The 21000-nt window shown below is 50.2% G+C and overlaps 1 protein-coding gene across 1 annotated transcript in view; it reads right to left on the reverse strand.

The window, feature by feature from the left end:
- LOC125944847 (uncharacterized) overlaps window positions 1-20654 on the reverse strand; it is a 202653-nt gene extending 181999 nt beyond the window's left edge. Inside the window, exon 1 of the mRNA XM_049666215.1 lies at window positions 20580-20654. Within this exon, the coding sequence (XP_049522172.1) occupies window positions 20580-20640 (61 nt within the window). The 5' untranslated portion in view covers window positions 20641-20654. The remainder of the gene's footprint in view (window positions 1-20579) is intronic.
- Between the last annotated feature and the right edge of the window lie 346 nt (window positions 20655-21000).

The raw sequence follows: 21000 nt of genomic DNA on the forward strand, positions 1-21000 counted from the left end.
AACAACAGACGGCGACCAGGGATTGCAGGATGGCTGAATAATGCCACGCTGAAGCATGTCGTCAACTTGTTTGGCGATCACCTGACACTCAGCAGGCGATACGCGGTAAGGGCGCTGTGGCAGAGGCGCTTGTGAGCCGGTGTCAATCGGATGGAGAACAGTATGCGTGCGGCCTAATGACGTCTTCTGGTGATCAAATGAGCCACGAAACTGGTGGAGGAGTGGAAGACGTTTCTCGCGGGGCGCCTCTGCAAGTTCGTCGTCGATGGCGGAGCCGAACATACTTAAAGGTGGGCGATCAGGTGTACCAGCAGAAGGTGTCAGGGCACTAAGGGGCAAGTTCTCCACGTCGTTAAGGCAGAAGATGGAGGGTACGTTGAATGCCTGAATTGTGCTCATACACTCACCACGGAGTAATATTGAGGGAACTAGCAACGGATTCTTAACAAACAACGATGTAGCGCCGTTGGGCATGTCAATAACGGCAAAGCGCAACATGAGATTTCTGTGGTGTTGAACGGTCTCGAGGGGTGTAAAGAGAAGTGTCTACTCACGAACAGCTGCACAGAACACGGGAACAAGGGATGTACTACTGGGTGGTATATTCGTATCATCGGCGACAAACAACTTTTCCATTGTAGGTGCAGACGACGTAGAACACAACGCAGAGAACGCAACCGCGGCACGAGCACAGTCAATAAAAGCATGATGGCGAGAGAGAAAATCCCAACCGAGGATGAAATCATGCGAACAGGCCGATAGCACAAGAAACTAAATGGATAAACAACATCTTGAATGATGACACGGGCTGTGCAGGCGGCTGACGGCTGAATATGGTGTGCACAGGCGGTGCGGGGGGTAATTATAAGACAGGTATTTGTACCCTCTAGTAAACTTTAGAAAACCGAAATATTGTCAAAACATATTATTCTGCACGAGATGGGTGTAGTCTATGTAGCTTGAGAATGTTTGGTCGAGCATATTGTGAAAAACACAAGAAAGGCAGGTTCTCACCTAAGTGGGATATATGTGCCCTGCATCGCATTCACGGAGCTGGTATGTTGTAAACACAAATCGAGGAGTGTTTAAAATTCATCCATTATTCTTGTAAGCGTGTTAAGATTTTCTTATTCAATAGAAAGAAAACGTCAAGCAGCTTCAGCGTATGATAAGTTGTCGATAATAAGTAAAATTGAAGCAACACCAAGGATGGCGCTAGGCCCCCCTTACAACAGCACTCAAAACATATTGAAGGAAATTTAAAATGGCAATAATTGGAGCGGAATGGGCTACGTGCATAAAGACAAGAATTGTGTTCATGCATTTGTGCATTATACTCTTATAACCAGGATCTGTTTCTGAGTCAGTCAAGATTTTTCTCAGTAGAGTTACTTTTTGCCACAATTGTCAAAGCACCGCCGCCCCCCTCGTTTATTCGTGCTGTCGTAGTACCAGATAAATTCTGCCATTCTAGGTGCCAGAACTATGATGCCATTATGATAGGCGCCGTAGCTGGATACTCCGGAATATTTTTACGACGTGCCTAAACCTACATCAGCCGTACGCGCGAACAATCCAGTTTGTCGTCTTAAAGAAATGAAGCATCCATCAAAGGAAAGCTATTCTGCAACCGCATTCCGCGAAGCTTGGCGCAACCTTTAAACTGCAGTTCTTAGAGTACGTACAAAGTGTTATCACACCCGCGTATCTTTTTGTGGCCAAATGTTCTATGTGGAATCCTGTGCAAACAAGCTGAAGAATGTACAATCAGTCGGAAACGCCGACGGCAATCAGTGCCAGCGTTGCGGAAGGCTCGTCATTCTGACTCAACAGGCATTTATAAGTGGCTCAAGGCGTTAAATAGCACAAAATGCAAGAGCAGAATGCGGAGGGGTGCATGAAAAGCGGAAAAGAATTGTCCTTCGGAACGCTGAAATCATCAAATATAATACGGCACATGCCCTAACAATATTGAGGCACTCGTATATACAGGGTGTTTCATTTTAGCTGCATCAAATTTTGAAAAATTGCCTGTGGCATATAGCACAATTATCATCCTTGATCTAAACTACTCGATGAGGTGGCCTTTACTTCCACGAGAAATAACAACGCCGAATTAAATAATTAACATATTTACGCTGATTACCTTCTTCAATAATTATTTTACGGCACATCTTTCAATCTACGAAATAGAGCCGCTGAGTTCACAAGGCGTATCCACTTGAAACGAATTCTCGGGACTGAACCAGTTTTGAAATATTAATTTTCAAACTGACCGACGAAGTGCATGCGGGTTCCTGTTAATTTTTTAGGAGAACGCTAGCAGGGATGTAAGTGATATGATTAGTCCCACCATGTCTATACCGAGATGCACTTCGAAGTACTTGTCTTCTTGTGTCTTGGCCACTGTGTTAACATTAAAATCGTAAGAAAAATGGGAGTTAACAGTTTTAAGATAAAAAAAAATGTCCCAGTTTCGCCCGAAAGGCGAAGCATCAATTGCGATAGCAAATTAGTAGAGAGCTATTCGGAGTAGGGATAGTAGTTTTATCGGCTGCATAAACTTGGACACATTCGCTTACTAATAACTGAATTAACAAGCGTATTGTCAGCACGCACAAGCAAACATGAATAGATCACACTGAATGACCGCAGACAACGACTGTAAAAACGCTGGCAGCAAGCGTAGCCGCCGCAGCAGGCGAAGGTTCGTGCGGTCTATCGCTTCAACGGAAACTGAGTGGCGAATGCACAGCGCATACAAAGGTCAGAGCCGTGTGCAGATAAGACACGGTGCGGGCGACCGCCACAGCCGGGCAAAGTACAAGCCAGTTGTTATCATAATAGAAGCTGCCCTCCCCCCTCCCTCCCGTGCTGCCTTCCCGCTTTCTTACTTTCGCGTGGGAGAATGAGTGGCCAGTTCCCTTTGCGCCCGGTTGCAAGATACGCATTTGATGCCGCAGCACAGCGTCGCCCCGCCTCCCCTCCCTCCCATACCCCCACGGCCTTTCTCGCGACGGTCGCGTTTTCTTTCCGCCCTGCGTTCGCTCTCTGTGAAAGCGCGCGTCCCCCGCGTACTTTCACTCGCGCATACGGCGCGCGGCGACGATTTTATCACCCTTGGACTTTATACGCAACCTCACAGCGACGACGACGGCGACGACGACGGCATAAATGCGGTTAAAGTGTCCATATAATTGCTATCGCAATAATATGGCGGCTAATTTTATGCAGTATGCTCACTTGCTTCGCAGGCTACATTTGTTTTGATATTGGTAAACGCTATCAGATGACATTGAACTTGTCGATATTTATTACGATAACCAGCGTTCGTGAACGGGACACTGGACGATGGACACACAACACGGTGCTGGACTAACAACTGAAGCTTTATTCTGATACGTATATAAATAAATATTGACAACTCCGCCAAAATATAGCAAGCAACAATACATGTAAGACTGTACAGATGGCGCGCATATCCAGCAGAGCAAGTATATTTAAAGACGTGTGTCACACGACGTGTATTCTAAAGCATGTTAAGACAAACCTGTAATTTTTAGTTCAGCGCCCTCTTGTGTCAATTTCGTCTCTGCGTCCCTTTGCCTAGCGCTGGTTCGAAATAAAATGCTGGAACTTTGTGTGGCGAGGAACAATCAGTTGTACGTCAGAACATTGCCCTATCTTCCTCAGGCGGTACGAGAGGCCCCGAACGGTGTGCTATCCTCACTACCTCGCGACGCTTGTCTACCTTCTCGGGCTTGCGCTCTAGGACTGACATCTTGGTCCCACTTTTCTTCATTTGCGGCCAACGTGAGAAGTGGTCGCAAGTATTTTTGAGATTGAACGCGACAGACTTGGCTCGGAAACTATCACTATCTATAAATTACTGCACTGAGGTCCAGTTTAAAAAAAATTAAATTATGGGGTTTTACGTGCCAAAACCAGTTCTGATTATGAGGCACGCCGTAGTGGGGGACTCCGGAAATTTAGACCACCTGGGGTTCTTTAACGTGCACCTAAATCTAAGTACACGGGTGTTTTCGCATTTCGCCCCCATCGAAATGCGGCCGCCGTGGCCGGGATTCGATCCCGCGACCTCGTGCTCAGCAGCCCAACACCATAGCCACTGCGCAACGACGGCGGGTACTGAGGTCCAGTAGCAACAGCGGAGCGCCTTTAAGTAAGCACGGCCGAACTAAATACGTTGTGTCTCACGGCGTTCCAGCGTACAATTGTCCTCTTTGGGGGGGAACCTACGCCAGGTTTTCATGACTATCGTTTGCGATTGTGCAAAGTCGCATCATTCTGGTACTATGTTTTTTTTTTTCAGGCACCATGCTGCTGTGTCTGGCTCTCCTTTTTACATCACCCATGTTTGCTAATATGGCACTTAACGGTACGTCCAGCTGTCTCTAAAAAAAGAAGCAGAAGTTTATTTCATTTTACTAGACCAATGGTTTGACCAGCAAAGAGTGTCCCACAACATTCCAGTGTACCTAGAGCTGCGCTGTTTTCAGGGGTTGCACCGAGTGCGTCTCAACCAGCGAATTCACATCCGTTTCTAGAACACCACCAGTGGTCACATGCTAATGCAGCGACATTCTATAATTGATAATACATTCATCTGCCTTTTAACGCACAGTGAATACTACAAATATGCACACCGAAGAACTCGTGAAGCTTTAGCGCCCCGCCTTTGTGGTGCGTCCCGTTGAGATTACAGCGTGTCTGAAATTAGCATTGTGATTATAAAGTAGGCAACCAGCGCTACGTACAGCGAGATGGCATGCTCTCATGATGTCCTTTTCGCAGCGTCATGGCTACATTAAAGCTAAGCTTTCATTGCGGAATCTCCCGGCCTTTGATGGCCATGCCCGCTGCTGCTGTCTTGCTGTTTATCTCACACGTAGGATGGGGTGGAACCTTGGTCTAACAGCAAAACAGCCCGAAGCTCCACAGAATGCTCTAACCAATGTTAGCATTGGTGATCTTATGTACGCCGTTTTAATGCGTGGGCATCCTTTGGCGAGTGCCCCAGACCGCTCACGCGAAAAGTATAATGCCTTGTATCTGGACAAGAATGCGTTATTTTCAAATATATTTAATCGTTATAATAGTGTAAACGTAGATGATTGGTAGCGTTATAAGCGATAAGGGTCTATTTAAAAAACTGTCAGCCCTTCCACTGGGGTGGAAATGGAAAACCTGTTAAGCTGTACTATGTTGGGAATTATGTATTTACAATTACGACTATTAAGATGTGATGGTGTAATTGGTTATTGCAACTATTAAAAATGAGATATATGTATATATATATGTATATACATATATATATATATATATATATATATATATATATGATCGGTGGTTTTGATTTATTTAGTGACCGCAGGGGCCATGACCTTGTGGTCGCTACGGTACACCGCCATAGGGTGTACGGCAAAGGTTGGCACGTTCTTCATAAACACGTCACCAACGCCGCGCGCGTTCGCTGCGAACGCGGGCAAAACGCCGCCGCTGTCGACAACAGTTTAGCGCGTTGTTTGTGTGCCCACACGCAACCGCTGTCAAAACGCTGACTACGTGAAGGAACGGCTACATGCCGTTGTTGACGCTGTTAGGGGAGAGGCGGGCGAGAGCCTAGAGAGAGTCGGCGGCACAGGCCAACACCACAGGCGCAACACATGCGGCCGACGCCGGGCAGCAGGGCTGCGCCATGGCTGCGCGCAGGCACCGCAGTGGGAGTGCAGGCACGCACACGCATAATCTAGGGCCGGTATTTTGTAGCGATGCCTTATGACTTATTCTATACTAATCTTATCATCCACTGCTCACGGCCGGCTGATACCGTTGATAACGCGAGCGGACCTTCGCTCTGACCACCGAGCGTATATTGCTTTCCGCGGATGATTGCACACGCGAGAAAGAAAAAAAGGTTGGCGAGACCTTTTTGTCGACGACGACGACGACGCTCGAATGCAATCATTTGGTTTGTATGAATGCACGATTTGGCCGCTTGGCTGTATGGCGTATTTTTTTGTGTTGGCGTAGTGGTTACGACGCTCGCGTTGGGATCGGGGGTACGCGGGATCGAATCCCCCCTCGGCCTTTTTTTCTTGGTATCACCATGTCCTTTTTTTCCTGTTTGGAGGCGCCGTCGTTTGTTCCCCGGTGCCGCGGCGCAAGCCGCGGTGCTGGGCGCCGACGCGAAGCGGCGGTCGTTGGGGTGTTGGGGAGCGCAGCGTAGCAACACCCCAAATAAAAAATGTCGCAGTTTCACCTGAAAGGCGAAGCATCAATTGCGATAGCAAATTTGTAGAGAGCTATACGGAGTAATGATATTAGCTTTATCAGCTGTATAAACTTCGACATGCAGAACTGTTGTCTTGTCGACTTCGACACGCAGAACTGTTGTCGACGCCGTCGGCGTTTTGCCCGCGTTCGCTCAAAATGCGTGCGGCGTTGGTGACTGTTGCCGGAGCCTCTGATATAAATAGGCACTTGGTGCCGCAGCTAAATGTCGCCTCCCTTCCCTCCCCCTCCCCCCCTCTCCCCCACGGCCTCTCGCGCGTCGGAAGAAGGTGCGTTTGCTCTACATATATGGTGATTGTAAAGGTGGAAAGAGACGCCTACTTCTGCAGCCCTTAAGGGAGCACGGCGCAGAACGCGCGTTTGTTCTCCGCCGTGCGTCTCATGGCGGCGTGGCGTTCGGACGTGTCCGCATCGACTCCGCCAACCGACGTTGATCTACTTGGTCCAATGTGTTTTTCCCTCCAAATTTCTACTGGAACCTTTCCGGGAAGTTGCAAGGAACAGTTGGATACCGCAGTTATCACGGTAGGTCCACTAAAACCTTTTTTGTGGGTCCTTTCTCCGACACCGAGGGTTAAGTCTATCTGGGCTTAGTGCGACATCGGCTCGGCCGCAGCGCGGAAAGGCGCGGCGGCTCGCTCGGCCGACCCCCAAGAACGTTCTAGAAAATTCCGCCATGCCTCACGAGGAAATGGTAGTGGGAGAGCAAATCTCCAAAGAGGAAGCCGAGTCCAACGGCTGGATTACCGCTCACAAAAAGCGGAACGCGGACAAAACCCGCGTCGAGAATGAGACGCACAAGGCAAGGCAAAACGACGCCCGCGTTGGCGCCAAACAAGCCGGCCAGCTAAGAAAAGTTGCCGCAGCCTCCAGGCTACCGCGCCTGCCCAAATCCCACTTTCGAGTTGTCGTCCGCCCAGGGGGAGGGGTGGACGTGCGAAAATGCAGTCAAATCAAAGTCACGCACGCCATTTTAATGGCGGCCAGGCTGCCCCCGGCGGCCGTCGAGGAGGATATCGTGTGTGCGAATGCCATGCAGAATATCTTCGTTATAAGCACACCCTCTGAAGAGAACGCCAATGCACACTCGAAGGTCCGGGCGATAATCCTGGCGGATAAACGGCACCCTATCGCGGCTTACATTACGCCTCCGGGTAATACCTGTAGAGGCGTGGTCAGAGGCATTGATGCCGATCTTGCTGAAGCTGCGCTGCAAAGTCTTTTTGTCACACCCAGAAACCCGATGGTGCTCGGAGTAAGGCGCATAAAGGAGTCGACTACCGTGATCATACTGTTCAATGGCATGAAAGTGCCTAACTACGTCCGCTGCGGCCCCAACATGGTACGCTGCACGCTGTACAAGAGGCAAATAGACAATTGCCGCAACTGCGGCTGAGTCGGTCACAGGCACGACGTCTGCCCCAGACCAACCGAAAAAGTGTGTGAAAAGTGTGGAACTTTGCAAACCACCAACGGACACGAATGCGTGCAACCGAAGTGCGCGCTCTGTGGAGACGCTCACCTCACCGGCGACCGAACCTGCAAAAACAGGTATCAAGTTCCTTATGTCGTCAGGAGACGACGTACAAGAAGGAGGAAAGGCGGCAACAAGAAGAAGAAAGCAACGAGCAACGCTGGGGGTCGGGGAATCCCCGCTCCAGCCGAAACGCCACCTGCGGAGGCACCCAGGAACGCCACCACCCAGGCTCCCAGGAACGCCACCGCGGAACGCTCTAGATCGAGATCCAGGAGTGGATCCCAGGTCCGGAACAACTCACAACCCACCTGGGCGGACAAGGCAACCAAAACAGGTGAGACCCATGCCCCTGCGCAACAAGGGCAACTCCAAGAGAAAACGCTAGCCAAAATTCAATCACTAGAGCGCGAAAACGCGTCTCTTAGAAAGGAATTATCTGAGATTAGATCACTATTGCAAGAAATGCAGCCGAGAGAACGCGCGATCGGCGGCCAAGCTGCAGCAGCCGCCACCTCTCTCAACAGAGGCGCTAAACGCAGGGCGGGCCCCGAGCCCATGGACGAGGAGACGCTTAACGTCCCGGCCGTCAAACAACTGCTTTACCAGCTAAGATCGGACATAGTTACCGAAATTAGCCCTATCAAGCTCCAACTGACCGAGCACACCGCGAGGCTCCAAATTTTAGAATCCGACAGGCAGCGCGCGCTGCCCGGTACGCCCACACCGCGTAAGTAAAATGGCTAACGCAAGCAATCTAGTCATCTGGCAATGGAATTGCGCCAGCTTCCGCAAAAGGAAGGCAGTCTTGCAACAACTACTTAGCTCTGCTAACGAAAGGCCGTCAGTTATCCTCCTCCAGGAAACGCTCACCGACGTGATCGCTCTTCGCGACTATCGTGCAGAAGCACAGTTTTCGGAGGGCAAAAGGGGAGTAGCGGCATTCGTCTCAAAGAATCTCGCCTATTTACGTCACGACGTTAGGCCAGACTTGAAAGTTGAACACATTATGATCGAGCTTATCCCAAACGATAGACTCAAACAATCCGTTTTCATTCTGAACGTGTACAGCTCACCAGCCGACAGAAAGGAGACGTTTAACGCTCTCTTCCAGAAAGCATGTAAAATTGCAGGCAATCATCCACTCATCATAGCAGGGGACTTTAACGCACAACACCAGGATTGGGGATACTTGAAGGACACGGCCAAGGGAAAGGCCCTCGCGGCCCAGATCGCAGCTTGCGGTCTCACCTTTATCACCGATCCAAGATACTCCACCAGAATTGGCAACTCGGTCAGCAGAGATACCACGCCTGACCTGACTATGGTTAGGAATGCGGAGAAACCCGTGTGGACTAATTTACAAGAGAACCTCAGCAGCGATCACTACATCAGCAGCCTCGCGATAAGGGTCTCATCACCGCCGCTCAGAAAATTCAGAGTAACGGACTGGGACCTCTTTAGGAATATCAGAAAGCAGGACGAGACTGATTACAGCTCGTTAGAGGAATTATTCGCTCGCCTCAAAGAAGACGTTGCTGCTTCCACAAAGGAAGTACAGACGGACAAAGAGGTAGAGCGCATGGACAGTAGATTACCACACCTGCTAGAAGCCAAAAACACGCTACAGGCAAAATGGAAAACACAAAAGTTAAATAGACGCCTACGCAAAAGGATTGCAGAGCTTAATAGGAAAATAGATGAGCATAGCCAAACGCTCGCTCGGCAGAAATGGGACGAAGTATGCAATGCCGTCGACGGGCAAATGAGGAGCGGAGCGAAGTGGAACATCCTCAAGCATCTGCTTGTGGACAAACAATCCAAAGCCAATCAGCGGCTCACTATCGATAGACTCATTCACAACTTAAAGAACTCTGGCATGACCGAGAACCAAATTACAGATGATCTGGCTTCGAGATACCTCTGTATTGAACCCGGTTCGAACAATGACTACCCCCCTGCGACGCACGAGAACGGAACGGACCCTCTGGGCTCCCCCTTCACGTGCGCGGAGGTGAGAGAGGTACTATACGAACTCAATTGCAGATCAGCACCGGGTCCCGATGGATCACGATGGGATCAGTGGTATGGGCCTGTGGCGCCCATACCCAAGCACAAGCTCATGAAACGAACGCGAAAAAAATCGTGCCTTCAAAACAGCGCAACCGCACATGCAAGCAGGAAGACGAAGCAGCGGCAGCACGCGCCTTGCCGCCGAAGCTGGGACCGCATACCGCAGCGCCCTCTACGGCGGCGCCGAACCAGCTGCAACCAAGCCGAACATAATCTGGACGCGAGCGAGCGGCGCTTTCACGCGCGTTGGGGGGAGAGTGTCAGCACCTCTCCTTATTCTTACACCGTGTGTGCGAGCTATGTAAAACCTCTTTCAAATGGGAATTTATTAGGCGGGACGAAGGCAGGCGTCTATCTTGAATTAGAGCATCACTACCACATTATTTCACATTAAAGTGATAAGTGTGCCAGGCTTCGCTAACATGAAGGTTCCTTGTGCAGGGCGTGGATGACGTGAACACCGATCAATCGGGCAGCACTCAAAGCCCACTGACGTTACCCTCGCGCGCGCAATTTGTTTCGTCCGGTCTAGCCGTTCATCCAAGCATAAAAAAATGAAAGTGTTAGCCCACGTGCTACCCCTCGATCAGAAGAAAATAGTGACTGCACCAGAAAATGTACTTCATGCTTATCGCTGCTTCCATTCGCACTCAGAAAACCGTTCAATCATCGTTGCGCGAATTCAATGTGGCCGCGATATAAATTAAGAAATGAAACGGCGCAAGCTTCCGATATGCAATGCACTAGAGCAAAGTGGCTGTTCATGGCTAGAACTTAAGATGAGAATGCACATCAGCTATGTAAAACCTCTTTCAAATGGGAATTTATTAGGCGGGACGAAGGCAGGCGTCTATCTTGAATTAGAGCATCACTACCACAGTTTACTGATGAAAACCTGAGCAAATGCCTTTTTTATTCCAATTCCACTTAGCATAGACCGTGTATATTATTCATTGGGCTTTCGTCCATTGAGGACTGAGTGGCTCTTGCAAGATCTAAAAAAAGAGGTGACTTTCTTTTTTCTTAAATTGCATATGAGAATGTGCCAATGTAAGCGTGTTTGACAATGCATGCTACAGCCTGTCCACAAGTACACTTACACCCACCACACAATAATCCCATCGACCTTTTATTTATTTTTTTGCAAAGGCACAATACGAAAAAAAAAACTTGTGCATGAAGCAGCTCGATAATTTTAATAGGTGATAACCATCCCAGAAGCTTGCGGTCTTATACACTCCCACAATGGAAAAATGTATAAAAACATACAAGCGTGTAATATACACCGCACGCGCATTGTAAAAAAATTCAGTAGCCAGGATGAAACAAATTTGAAAATCAGGCACACATCTGCACAGAAAACAGCAGTGTTTTACAGGGTGCACAAATATTTCAAAATATGCAAATGTCACGTAGCTGGACAGAACCATAGTAATGTTGTTGCCGTCCCTTGGAGATACTCGGTTATTTTTTACATTCCGCCTAATTAGATAATTAGTCGTATTTATTGATCAACTTCTCAATTATTATAATTAGATTAAAAGTATCAATCAGAAAATTGTAGAGCGACATGAAAGACTCCCGATACAGCTTTGTATTGCTCAATACGCGCTACGTAGAAGTGTTTTTCTGAGCATGAAAGTAGCTCACGAATACATGCAAAGTGCCTCGAGTGGCCAGTCGCGCGGCAATATTGCTGTATTCGCGGGTTTCGTTCACGCTCGAAAAACACTTTTATGTATCACGTATTGAGCAACAGAAAGTTATATTGGGAGTTTTCCACGCTGCTGTACAATTCTCTTGTTCATACTTTTTATCCAATTATAGCATTAGATGAGTTGATTAATCAGTTATGAAAATAATTATGTAATTAGGCGGAATAAAAAAATAATCTGAGTATCTCCAAGCGACGGCAGACAACATTACCTTGGTTCTGTCCAGCTACGTGACATTTACATATTTTCCAATCTTGGTGCATGATAGTAAACCACCCAGTATATATATTTTACATGCAGCAAAATTTGCACAAACTACTGCGGCACACAGGAGGTTCCTCTCTTCCGCAGCGGCTTTCGAGGTTTATTTGACCGTGTGAGGTTCTTTGGACAGTTTGGAAATAAAGTGGGAATCCTTTTATCGAGCGCTCCGCGTAATATTGCCACGTGTCTAGCGCGGCGATAACGATGGCATAAGACACATCGGCACTTATGAAAAACATAGCAAGAAGAAGAAGAAGCAGTGACTAGCGCGCGCTATTTTAAAACTGTCCGTTCTTGTTACTGCCTCTGCCGACAAGTGCGTTTCGTATGTCCCACGAGCTTTCGACGTCATGACAATGTGCCATCGATATCGTATCCTCTGAAAATGGCTGGTGCAGACATGGTCGGTAGGCGTTAGAGTTCGGTCTGCCCTCAGATTTGCACGGCGTCACTGCTCTAGACGACCGCTGTCGGACGGCGCTTTGAACAAAGGCACACGCTCCGCACAAGTCAGGTAACCAGAATTGCAGTTCGGAACGAAGCACTTTCTAGCCATTTCAAACGCCCCTCATAAGGCCGCTGCCACCTTCGTCGAGGGCCTGTGGCGCCCATACCCAAGCACAAGCTCATGAAACGAACGCGAAAAAAATCGTGCCTTCAAAACAGCGCAACCGCACATGCAAGCAGGAAGACGAAGCAGCGGCAGCACGCGCCTTGCCGCCGAGGCTGGGACCGCATACCGCAGCGCCCTCTACGGCGGCGCCGAACCAGCTGCAACCAAGCCGAACATAATCTGGACGCGAGCGAGCGGCGCTTTCACGCGCGTTGGGGGGAGAGTGTCAGCACCTCTCCTTATTCTTACACCGTGTGTGCGAGTGAAAGGGCGCGAGGGGCGCGCGCTTTCACGGGGAATGAACGCACGGCGGAGACAGACAGACAGACAGACAAAGAACTTTTATTTTGGTCCTGAGAAGACGATGAGTGTCCCAGGGGACATCGTCTGCGGGGCGCACCCACGATGGAGCCGGGAGGTTGAGTCTCTCGGCGATCTCGCGGGCTCTCTGGACAGCCCTGAGCTGCTCTTCCTTGGCGGAGCTGGTGACGAGCCGGAGCCAGTCTTCCTCCGAAGAGGGAGACCCTGAGCCCCCGCGCAAATCTAGGCACTGCCAGAGCATGTGTTTAAGAGTGCAGCTGGGATGTCCGCAGCGCGGACAGCCCGGATCGATGCCTTCTATAAATTTTGATAAATAAATGGAGACGGATAAGTCCCCGTCTGCAGCATTCGCAGGGTGATTGCCTGTGGTCTGTTTAGGTGTGGGTTGGGAAGCGGAAACTTCCAACGCCCCAGTTCATAGTGCTTGCAGACCTCATTAAAAGTGAGAAGAGTGTCCCTTTGCCACCGCCCTCCCCCGGCCTCCGATTGCCCACTTCCGGCGCGGCGAGTGAGACCTCGCGCCTGGAAATGTGCAAGTTCGTTGGCGTTGGGAACGGCTTCATGAGCATCGCTGCCCATGTGACCGGGGAACCAGATTAAGTGCTTTTTGCCTGTCCAAGATGCAGCAGAGAGAACGCGAGCGGCTTCCTTGCATACCGAGCCTTTCATGAATGCTCTGGTGGCAGCTCGCGAATCTGTGAAAATAGTGGAACGATTCGTGGTGGCCATGGCGATGGCTACGGCCACCTGTTCGGCTTTGTCGGCGTTCGTATATTTAAGCGTAAGCGACGTCAGCAGCTCCCCCCGCAGCGAGGTAGCCACCGAAACAAAGTGATTGGAAGCTGCGTATTGCGCAGCGTCAACGAAGGCGACGTTGTCCTCAATCTTAGCCGCTAGGTTAAGAAGGGCCCTGGCTCTCGCTTTACGTCTGCCGTAATTGTGTTCAGGGTGCATGTTTCTAGGTATCTGGGATACCGAATACATTTCCCTGACTTTAACGGGGAGCGCCCACTCCCTCTGTCTGGTGATGCTGGAACCTTTACCGATATACGCTAGTAGCTGTCTGCCGGCTTCCGTGGAAGCCAGTCTTGCAACTTGTGCTACCTGTTGTGCCTCAACTATCTCATCAAAGGTGTTGTGGACGCCTAGCTCCAAGAGTCTTTCGGTACTGGTGTTCTGTGGGAGACCCAGTGCCTTTTTTATGCTCTTGCGAATGATTGATTCTAGTCTAGCCTTGTCCCTTCTACTCCACTTGTGGGCCAGGGCTATGTAGTTAATGTGGCTTATGAGGAAGGCATGGAAGAGTCGCCGAAGATTCTCCTCCGATAACCCCCCTCGTTTGTTGGCCACCCTCGTGATTAACTTTGTCATGGAATCAGCTTTGGTTGCAATACGATCTAAGGTGTAATCATTACTGCCGTCCTCCTCCAGGAACATGCCGAGGATTCTGACTCTTTGTACGACCAGGATAACGGATCCGTTCTCGGTGGTGATAGAGATATCGGGAGGTTTCCCTTTCTTTGCACCGATTGTAGGTCGGTATAGTAGCAGTTCCGATTTCTTAGCCGACAGGGAGAGTCTTGCCTTGTTGAGAAAATCCTGAACGACTCTGATCGCTGTTTGTAATTTCTCTTCGATCTGCCCGTCACTACCTCTATCACACCAGACTGTAATGTCGTCGGCGTAGAAGGCATGACCGAGACCTTCAATTTCGGCCAGGTTGCGGGAGAGAGCTCTCATGGATAAGTTGAATAAGAACGGGGAGAGGACTGCCCCTTGCGGGGTGCCTCTGGATCCGAGATCAAATGTTTTCGAGCCCAGAGTGCCTAGGCGAATGGTGGCTTTTCTGTCTTTAAGAAAGGAGCTGACGTACTTGTAGAACTTTTCGCCCAGACCCGCTTCTTTAATGGAATCGAGTATGTGAGCATGTGTTACCTTGTCGAAGGCCTTTTCCAGGTCCAGTGCCAGAACGGCTCTGGTGTCTCTGGAGGCCTTGTCAATGATCTTGTGCTTTATAAGTATCATTACGTCCTGTGTGGACATGGATGGTCTGAATCCAATTTGATTAAACGGAAGGAGATTCATTTCCTCAGTGAATTTAATGGCCCTATTGAGAATGACGTGCTCGGCAATCTTCCCCACACACGAAGTGAGTGAAATCGGCCGGAGCGAGCCAATCTCTAAAGGTTTCCCCGGTTTCGGGATGAGGATTACAGTCGCGACGCGCCACTCCAGCGGTACCTCGCCCGTCTCCCAAACCTCGTTGATGCTATTCGTGAGGAGCTCGATGGCCCCGTCATCCAAATTCTTTAAAAGTTTATTTGTGATCCCATCGGGACCCGGTGCTGATCTGCAATTGAGTTCGTATAGTACCTCTCTCACCTCCGCGCACGTGAAGGGGGAGCCCAGAGGGTCCGTTCCGTTCTCGTGCGTCGCAGGGGGGTAGTCATTGTTCGAACCGGGTTCAATACAGAGGTATCTCGAAGCCAGATCATCTGTAATTTGGTTCTCGGTCATGCCAGAGTTCTTTAAGTTGTGAATGAGTCTATCGATAGTGAGCCGCTGATTGGCTTTGGATTGTTTGTCCACAAGCAGATGCTTGAGGATGTTCCACTTCGCTCCGCTCCTCATTTGCCCGTCGACGGCATTGCATACTTCGTCCCATTTCTGCCGAGCGAGCGTTTGGCTATGCTCATCTATTTTCCTATTAAGCTCTGCAATCCTTTTGCGTAGGCGTCTATTTAACTTTTGTGTTTTCCATTTTGCCTGTAGCGTGTTTTTGGCTTCTAGCAGGTGTGGTAATCTACTGTCCATGCGCTCTACCTCTTTGTCCGTCTGTACTTCCTTTGTGGAAGCAGCAACGTCTTCTTTGAGGCGAGCGAATAATTCCTCTAACGAGCTGTAATCAGTCTCGTCCTGCTTTCTGATATTCCTAAAGAGGTCCCAGTCCGTTACTCTGAATTTTCTGAGCGGCGGTGATGAGACCCTTATCGCGAGGCTGCTGATGTAGTGATCGCTGCTGAGGTTCTCTTGTAAATTAGTCCACACGGGTTTCTCCGCATTCCTAACCATAGTCAGGTCAGGCGTGGTATCTCTGCTGACCGAGTTGCCAATTCTGGTGGAGTATCTTGGATCGGTGATAAAGGTGAGACCGCAAGCTGCGATCTGGGCCGCGAGGGCCTTTCCCTTGGCCGTGTCCTTCAAGTATCCCCAATCCTGGTGTTGTGCGTTAAAGTCCCCTGCTATGATGAGTGGATGATTGCCTGCAATTTTACATGCTTTCTGGAAGAGAGCGTTAAACGTCTCCTTTCTGTCGGCTGGTGAGCTGTACACGTTCAGAATGAAAACGGATTGTTTGAGTCTATCGTTTGGGATAAGCTCGATCATAATGTGTTCAACTTTCAAGTCTGGCCTAACGTCGTGACGTAAATAGGCGAGATTCTTTGAGACGAATGCCGCTACTCCCCTTTTGCCCTCCGAAAACTGTGCTTCTGCACGATCGTCACGAAGAGCGATCACGTCGGTGAGCGTTTCCTGGAGGAGGATAACTGACGGCCTTTCGTTAGCAGAGCTAAGTAGTTGTTGCAAGACTGCCTTCCTTTTGCGGAGGCTGGCGCAATTCCATTGCCAGATGACTAGATTGCTTGCGTTAGCCATTTTACTTACGCGGTGTGGGCGTACCGGGCAGCGCGCGCTGCCTGTCGGATTCTAAAATTTGGAGCCTCGCGGTGTGCTCGGTCAGTTGGAGCTTGATAGGGCTAATTTCGGTAACTATGTCCGATCTTAGCTGGTCAAGCAGTTGTTTGACGGCCGGGACGTTAAGCGTCTCCTCGTCCATGGGCTCGGGGCCCGCCCTGCGTTTAGCGCCTCTGTTGAGAGAGGTGGCGGCTGCTGCAGCTTGGCCGCCGATCGCGCGTTCTCTCGGCTGCATTTCTTGCAATAGTGATCTAATCTCAGATAATTCCTTTCTAAGAGACGCGTTTTCGCGCTCTAGTGATTGAATTTTGGCTAGCGTTTTCTCTTGGAGTTGCCCTTGTTGCGCAGGGGCATGGGTCTCACCTGTTTTGGTTGCCTTGTCCGCCCAGGTGGGTTGTGAGTTGTTCCGGACCTGGGATCCACTCCTGGATCTCGATCTAGAGCGTTCCGCGGTGGCGTTCCTGGGAGCCTGGGTGGTGGCGTTCCTGGGTGCCTCCGCAGGTGGCGTTTCGGCTGGAGCGGGGATTCCCCGACCCCCAGCGTTGCTCGTTGCGTTCTTCTTCTTGTTGCCGCCTTTCCTCCTTCTTGTACGTCGTCTCCTGACGACATAAGGAACTTGATACCTGTTTTTGCAGGTTCGGTCGCCGGTGAGGTGAGCGTCTCCACAGAGCGCGCACTTCGGTTGCACGCATTCGTGTCCGTTGGTGGTTTGCAAAGTTCCACACTTTTCACACACTTTTTCGGTTGGTCTGGGGCAGACGTCGTGCCTGTGACCGACTCAGCCGCAGTTGCGGCAATTGTCTATTTGCCTCTTGTACAGCGTGCAGCGTACCATGTTGGGACCGCAGCGGACGTAGTTAGGCACTTTCATGCCATTGAACAGTATGATCACGGTAGTCGACTCCTTTATGCGCCTTACTCCGAGCACCATCGGGTTTCTGGGTGTGACAAAAAGACTTTGCAGCGCAGCTTCAGCAAGATCGGCATCAATGCCTCTGACCACGCCTCTACAGGTATTACCCGGAGGCGTAATGTAAGCCGCGATAGGGTGCCGTTTATCCGCCAGGATTATCGCCCGGACCTTCGAGTGTGCATTGGCGTTCTCTTCAGAGGGTGTGCTTATAACGAAGATATTCTGCATGGCATTCGCACACACGATATCCTCCTCGACGGCCGCCGGGGGCAGCCTGGCCGCCATTAAAATGGCGTGCGTGACTTTGATTTGACTGCATTTTCGCACGTCCACCCCTCCCCCTGGGCGGACGACAACTCGAAAGTGGGATTTGGGCAGGCGCGGTAGCCTGGAGGCTGCGGCAACTTTTCTTAGCTGGCCGGCTTGTTTGGCGCCAACGCGGGCGTCGTTTTGCCTTGCCTTGTGCGTCTCATTCTCGACGCGGGTTTTGTCCGCGTTCCGCTTTTTGTGAGCGGTAATCCAGCCGTTGGACTCGGCTTCCTCTTTGGAGATTTGCTCTCCCACTACCATTTCCTCGTGAGGCATGGCGGAATTTTCTAGAACGTTCTTGGGGGTCGGCCGAGCGAGCCGCCGCGCCTTTCCGCGCTGCGGCCGAGCGATGTCGCACTAAGCCCAGATAGACTTAACCCTCGGTGTCGGAGAAAGGACCCACAAAAAAGGTTTTAGTGGACCTACCGTGATAACTGCGGTATCCAACTGTTCCTTGCAACTTCCCGGAAAGGTTCCAGTAGAAATTTGGAGGGAAAAACACATTGGACCAAGTAGATCAACGTCGGTTGGCGGAGTCGATGCGGACACGTCCGAACGCCACGCCGCCATGAGACGCACGGCGGAGAACAAACGCGCGTTCTGCGCCGTGCTCCCTTAAGGGCTGCAGAAGTAGGCGTCTCTTTCCACCTTTACAATCACCATATATGTAGAGCAAACGCACCTTCTTCCGACGCGCGAGAGGCCGTGGGGGAGAGGGGGGGGAGGGGGAGGGAAGGAAGGCGACATTTAGCTGCGGCACCAAGTGCCTATTTATATCAGAGGCTCCGGCAACAGTCACCAACGCCGCACGCATTTTGAGCGAACGCGGGCAAAACGCCGACGGCGTCGACAACAGTTCTGCGTGTCGAAGTCGACAAGACAACAGTTCTGCATGTCGAAGTTTATACAGCTGATAAAGCTAATATCATTACTCCGTATAGCTCTCTACAAATTTGCTATCGCAATTGATGCTTCGCCTTTCAGGTGAAACTGCGACATTTTTTATTTGGGGTGTTGCTACGCTGCGCTCCCCAACACCCCAACGACCGCCGCTTCGCGTCGGCGCCCAGCACCGCGGCTTGCGCCGCGGCACCGGGGAACAAACGACGGCGCCTCCAAACAGGAAAAAAAGGACATGGTGATACCAAGAAAAAAAGGCCGAGGGGGGATTCGATCCCGCGTACCCCCGATCCCAACGCGAGCGTCGTAACCACTACGCCAACACAAAAAAATACGCCATACAGCCAAGCGGCCAATCGTGCATTCATACAAACCAAATGATTGCATTCGAGCGTCGTCGTCGTCGTCGACAAAAAGGTCTCGCCAACCTTTTTTTCTTTCTCGCGTGTGCAATCATCCGCGGAAAGCAATATACGCTCGGTGGTCAGAGCGAAGGTCCGCTCGCGTTATCAACGGTATCAGCCGGCCGTGAGCAGTGGATGATAAGATTAGTATAGAATAAGTCATAAGGCATCGCTACAAAATACCGGCCCTAGATTATGCGTGTGCGTGCCTGCACTCCCACTGCGGTGCCTGCGCGCAGCCATGGCGCAGCCCTGCTGCCCGGCGTCGGCCGCATGTGTTGCGCCTGTGGTGTTGGCCTGTGCCGCCGACTCTCTCTAGGCTCTCGCCCGCCTCTCCCCTAACAGCGTCAACAACGGCATGTAGCCGTTCCTTCACGTAGTCAGCGTTTTGACAGCGGTTGCGTGTGGGCACACAAACAACGCGCTAAACTGTTGTCGACAGCGGCGGCGTTTTGCCCGCGTTCGCAGCGAACGCGCGCGGCGTTGGTGACGTGTTTATGAAGAACGTGCCAACCTTTGCCGTACACCCTATGGCGGTGTACCGTAGCGACCACAAGGTCATGGCCCCTGCGGTCACTAAATAAATCAAAACCACCGATCATATATATATATATATATATATATATATATATATATATATATATATATATATGTGTATATACATATATATATACATATATCTCATTTTTAATAGTTGCAATAACCAATTACACCATCACATCTTAATAGTCGTAATTGTAAATACATAATTCCCAACATAGTACAGCTTAACAGGTTTTCCATTTCCACCCCAGTGGTAGGGCTGACAGTTTTTTAAATAGACCCTTATCGCTTATAACGCTACCAATCATCTACGTTTACACTATTATAACGATTAAATATATTTGAAAATAACGCATTCTTGTCCAGATACAAGGCATTATACTTTTCGCGTGAGCGGTCTGGGGCACTCGCCAAAGGATGCCCACGCATTAAAACGGCGTACATAAGATCACCAATGCTAACATTGGTTAGAGCATTCTGTGGAGCTTCGGGCTGTTTTGCTGTTAGACCAAGGTTCCACCCCATCCTACGTGTGAGATAAACAGCAAGACAGCAGCAGCGGGCATGGTCATCAAAGGCCGGGAGATTCCGCAATGAAAGCTTAGCTTTAATGTAGCCATGACGCTGCGAAAAGGACATCATGAGAGCATGCCATCTCGCTGTACGTAGCGCTGGTTGCCTACTTTATAATCACAATGCTAATTTCAGACACGCTGTAATCTCAACGGGACGCACCACAAAGGCGGGGCGCTAAAGCTTCACGAGTTCTTCGGTGTGCATATTTGTAGTATTCACTGTGCGTTAAAAGGCAGATGAATGTATTATCAATTATAGAATGTCGCTGCATTAGCATGTGACCACTGGTGGTGTTCTAGAAACGGATGTGAATTCGCTGGTTGAGACGCACTCGGTGCAACCCTGAAAACAGCGCAGCTCTAGGTACACTGGAATGTTGTGGGACACTCTTTGCTGGTCAAACCATTGGTCTAGTAAAATGAAATAAACTTCTGCTTCTTTTTTTAGAGACAGCTGGACGTACCGTTAAGTGCCATATTAGCAAACATGGGTGATGTAAAAAGGAGAGCCAGACACAGCAGCATGGTGCCTGAAAAAAAAAAAACATAGTACCAGAATGATGCGACTTTGCACAATCGCAAACGATAGTCATGAAAACCTGGCGTAGGTTCCCCCCCAAAGAGGACAATTGTACGCTGGAACGCCGTGAGACACAACGTATTTAGTTCGGCCGTGCTTACTTAAAGGCGCTCCGCTGTTGCTACTGGACCTCAGTACCCGCCCGTCGTTGCGCAGTGGCTATGGTGTTGGGCTGCTGAGCACGAGGTCGCGGGATCGAATCCCGGCCACGGCGGCCGCATTTCGATGGGGGCGAAATGCGAAAACACCCGTGTACTTAGATTTAGGTGCACGTTAAAGAACCCAGTGTGGTAATTTCCGGAGTC

The sequence above is a fragment of the Dermacentor silvarum genome, chromosome 4 (genome assembly GCF_013339745.2).
Source record: "Dermacentor silvarum isolate Dsil-2018 chromosome 4, BIME_Dsil_1.4, whole genome shotgun sequence".
Lineage (NCBI taxonomy): Eukaryota > Metazoa > Arthropoda > Arachnida > Ixodida > Ixodidae > Dermacentor > Dermacentor silvarum.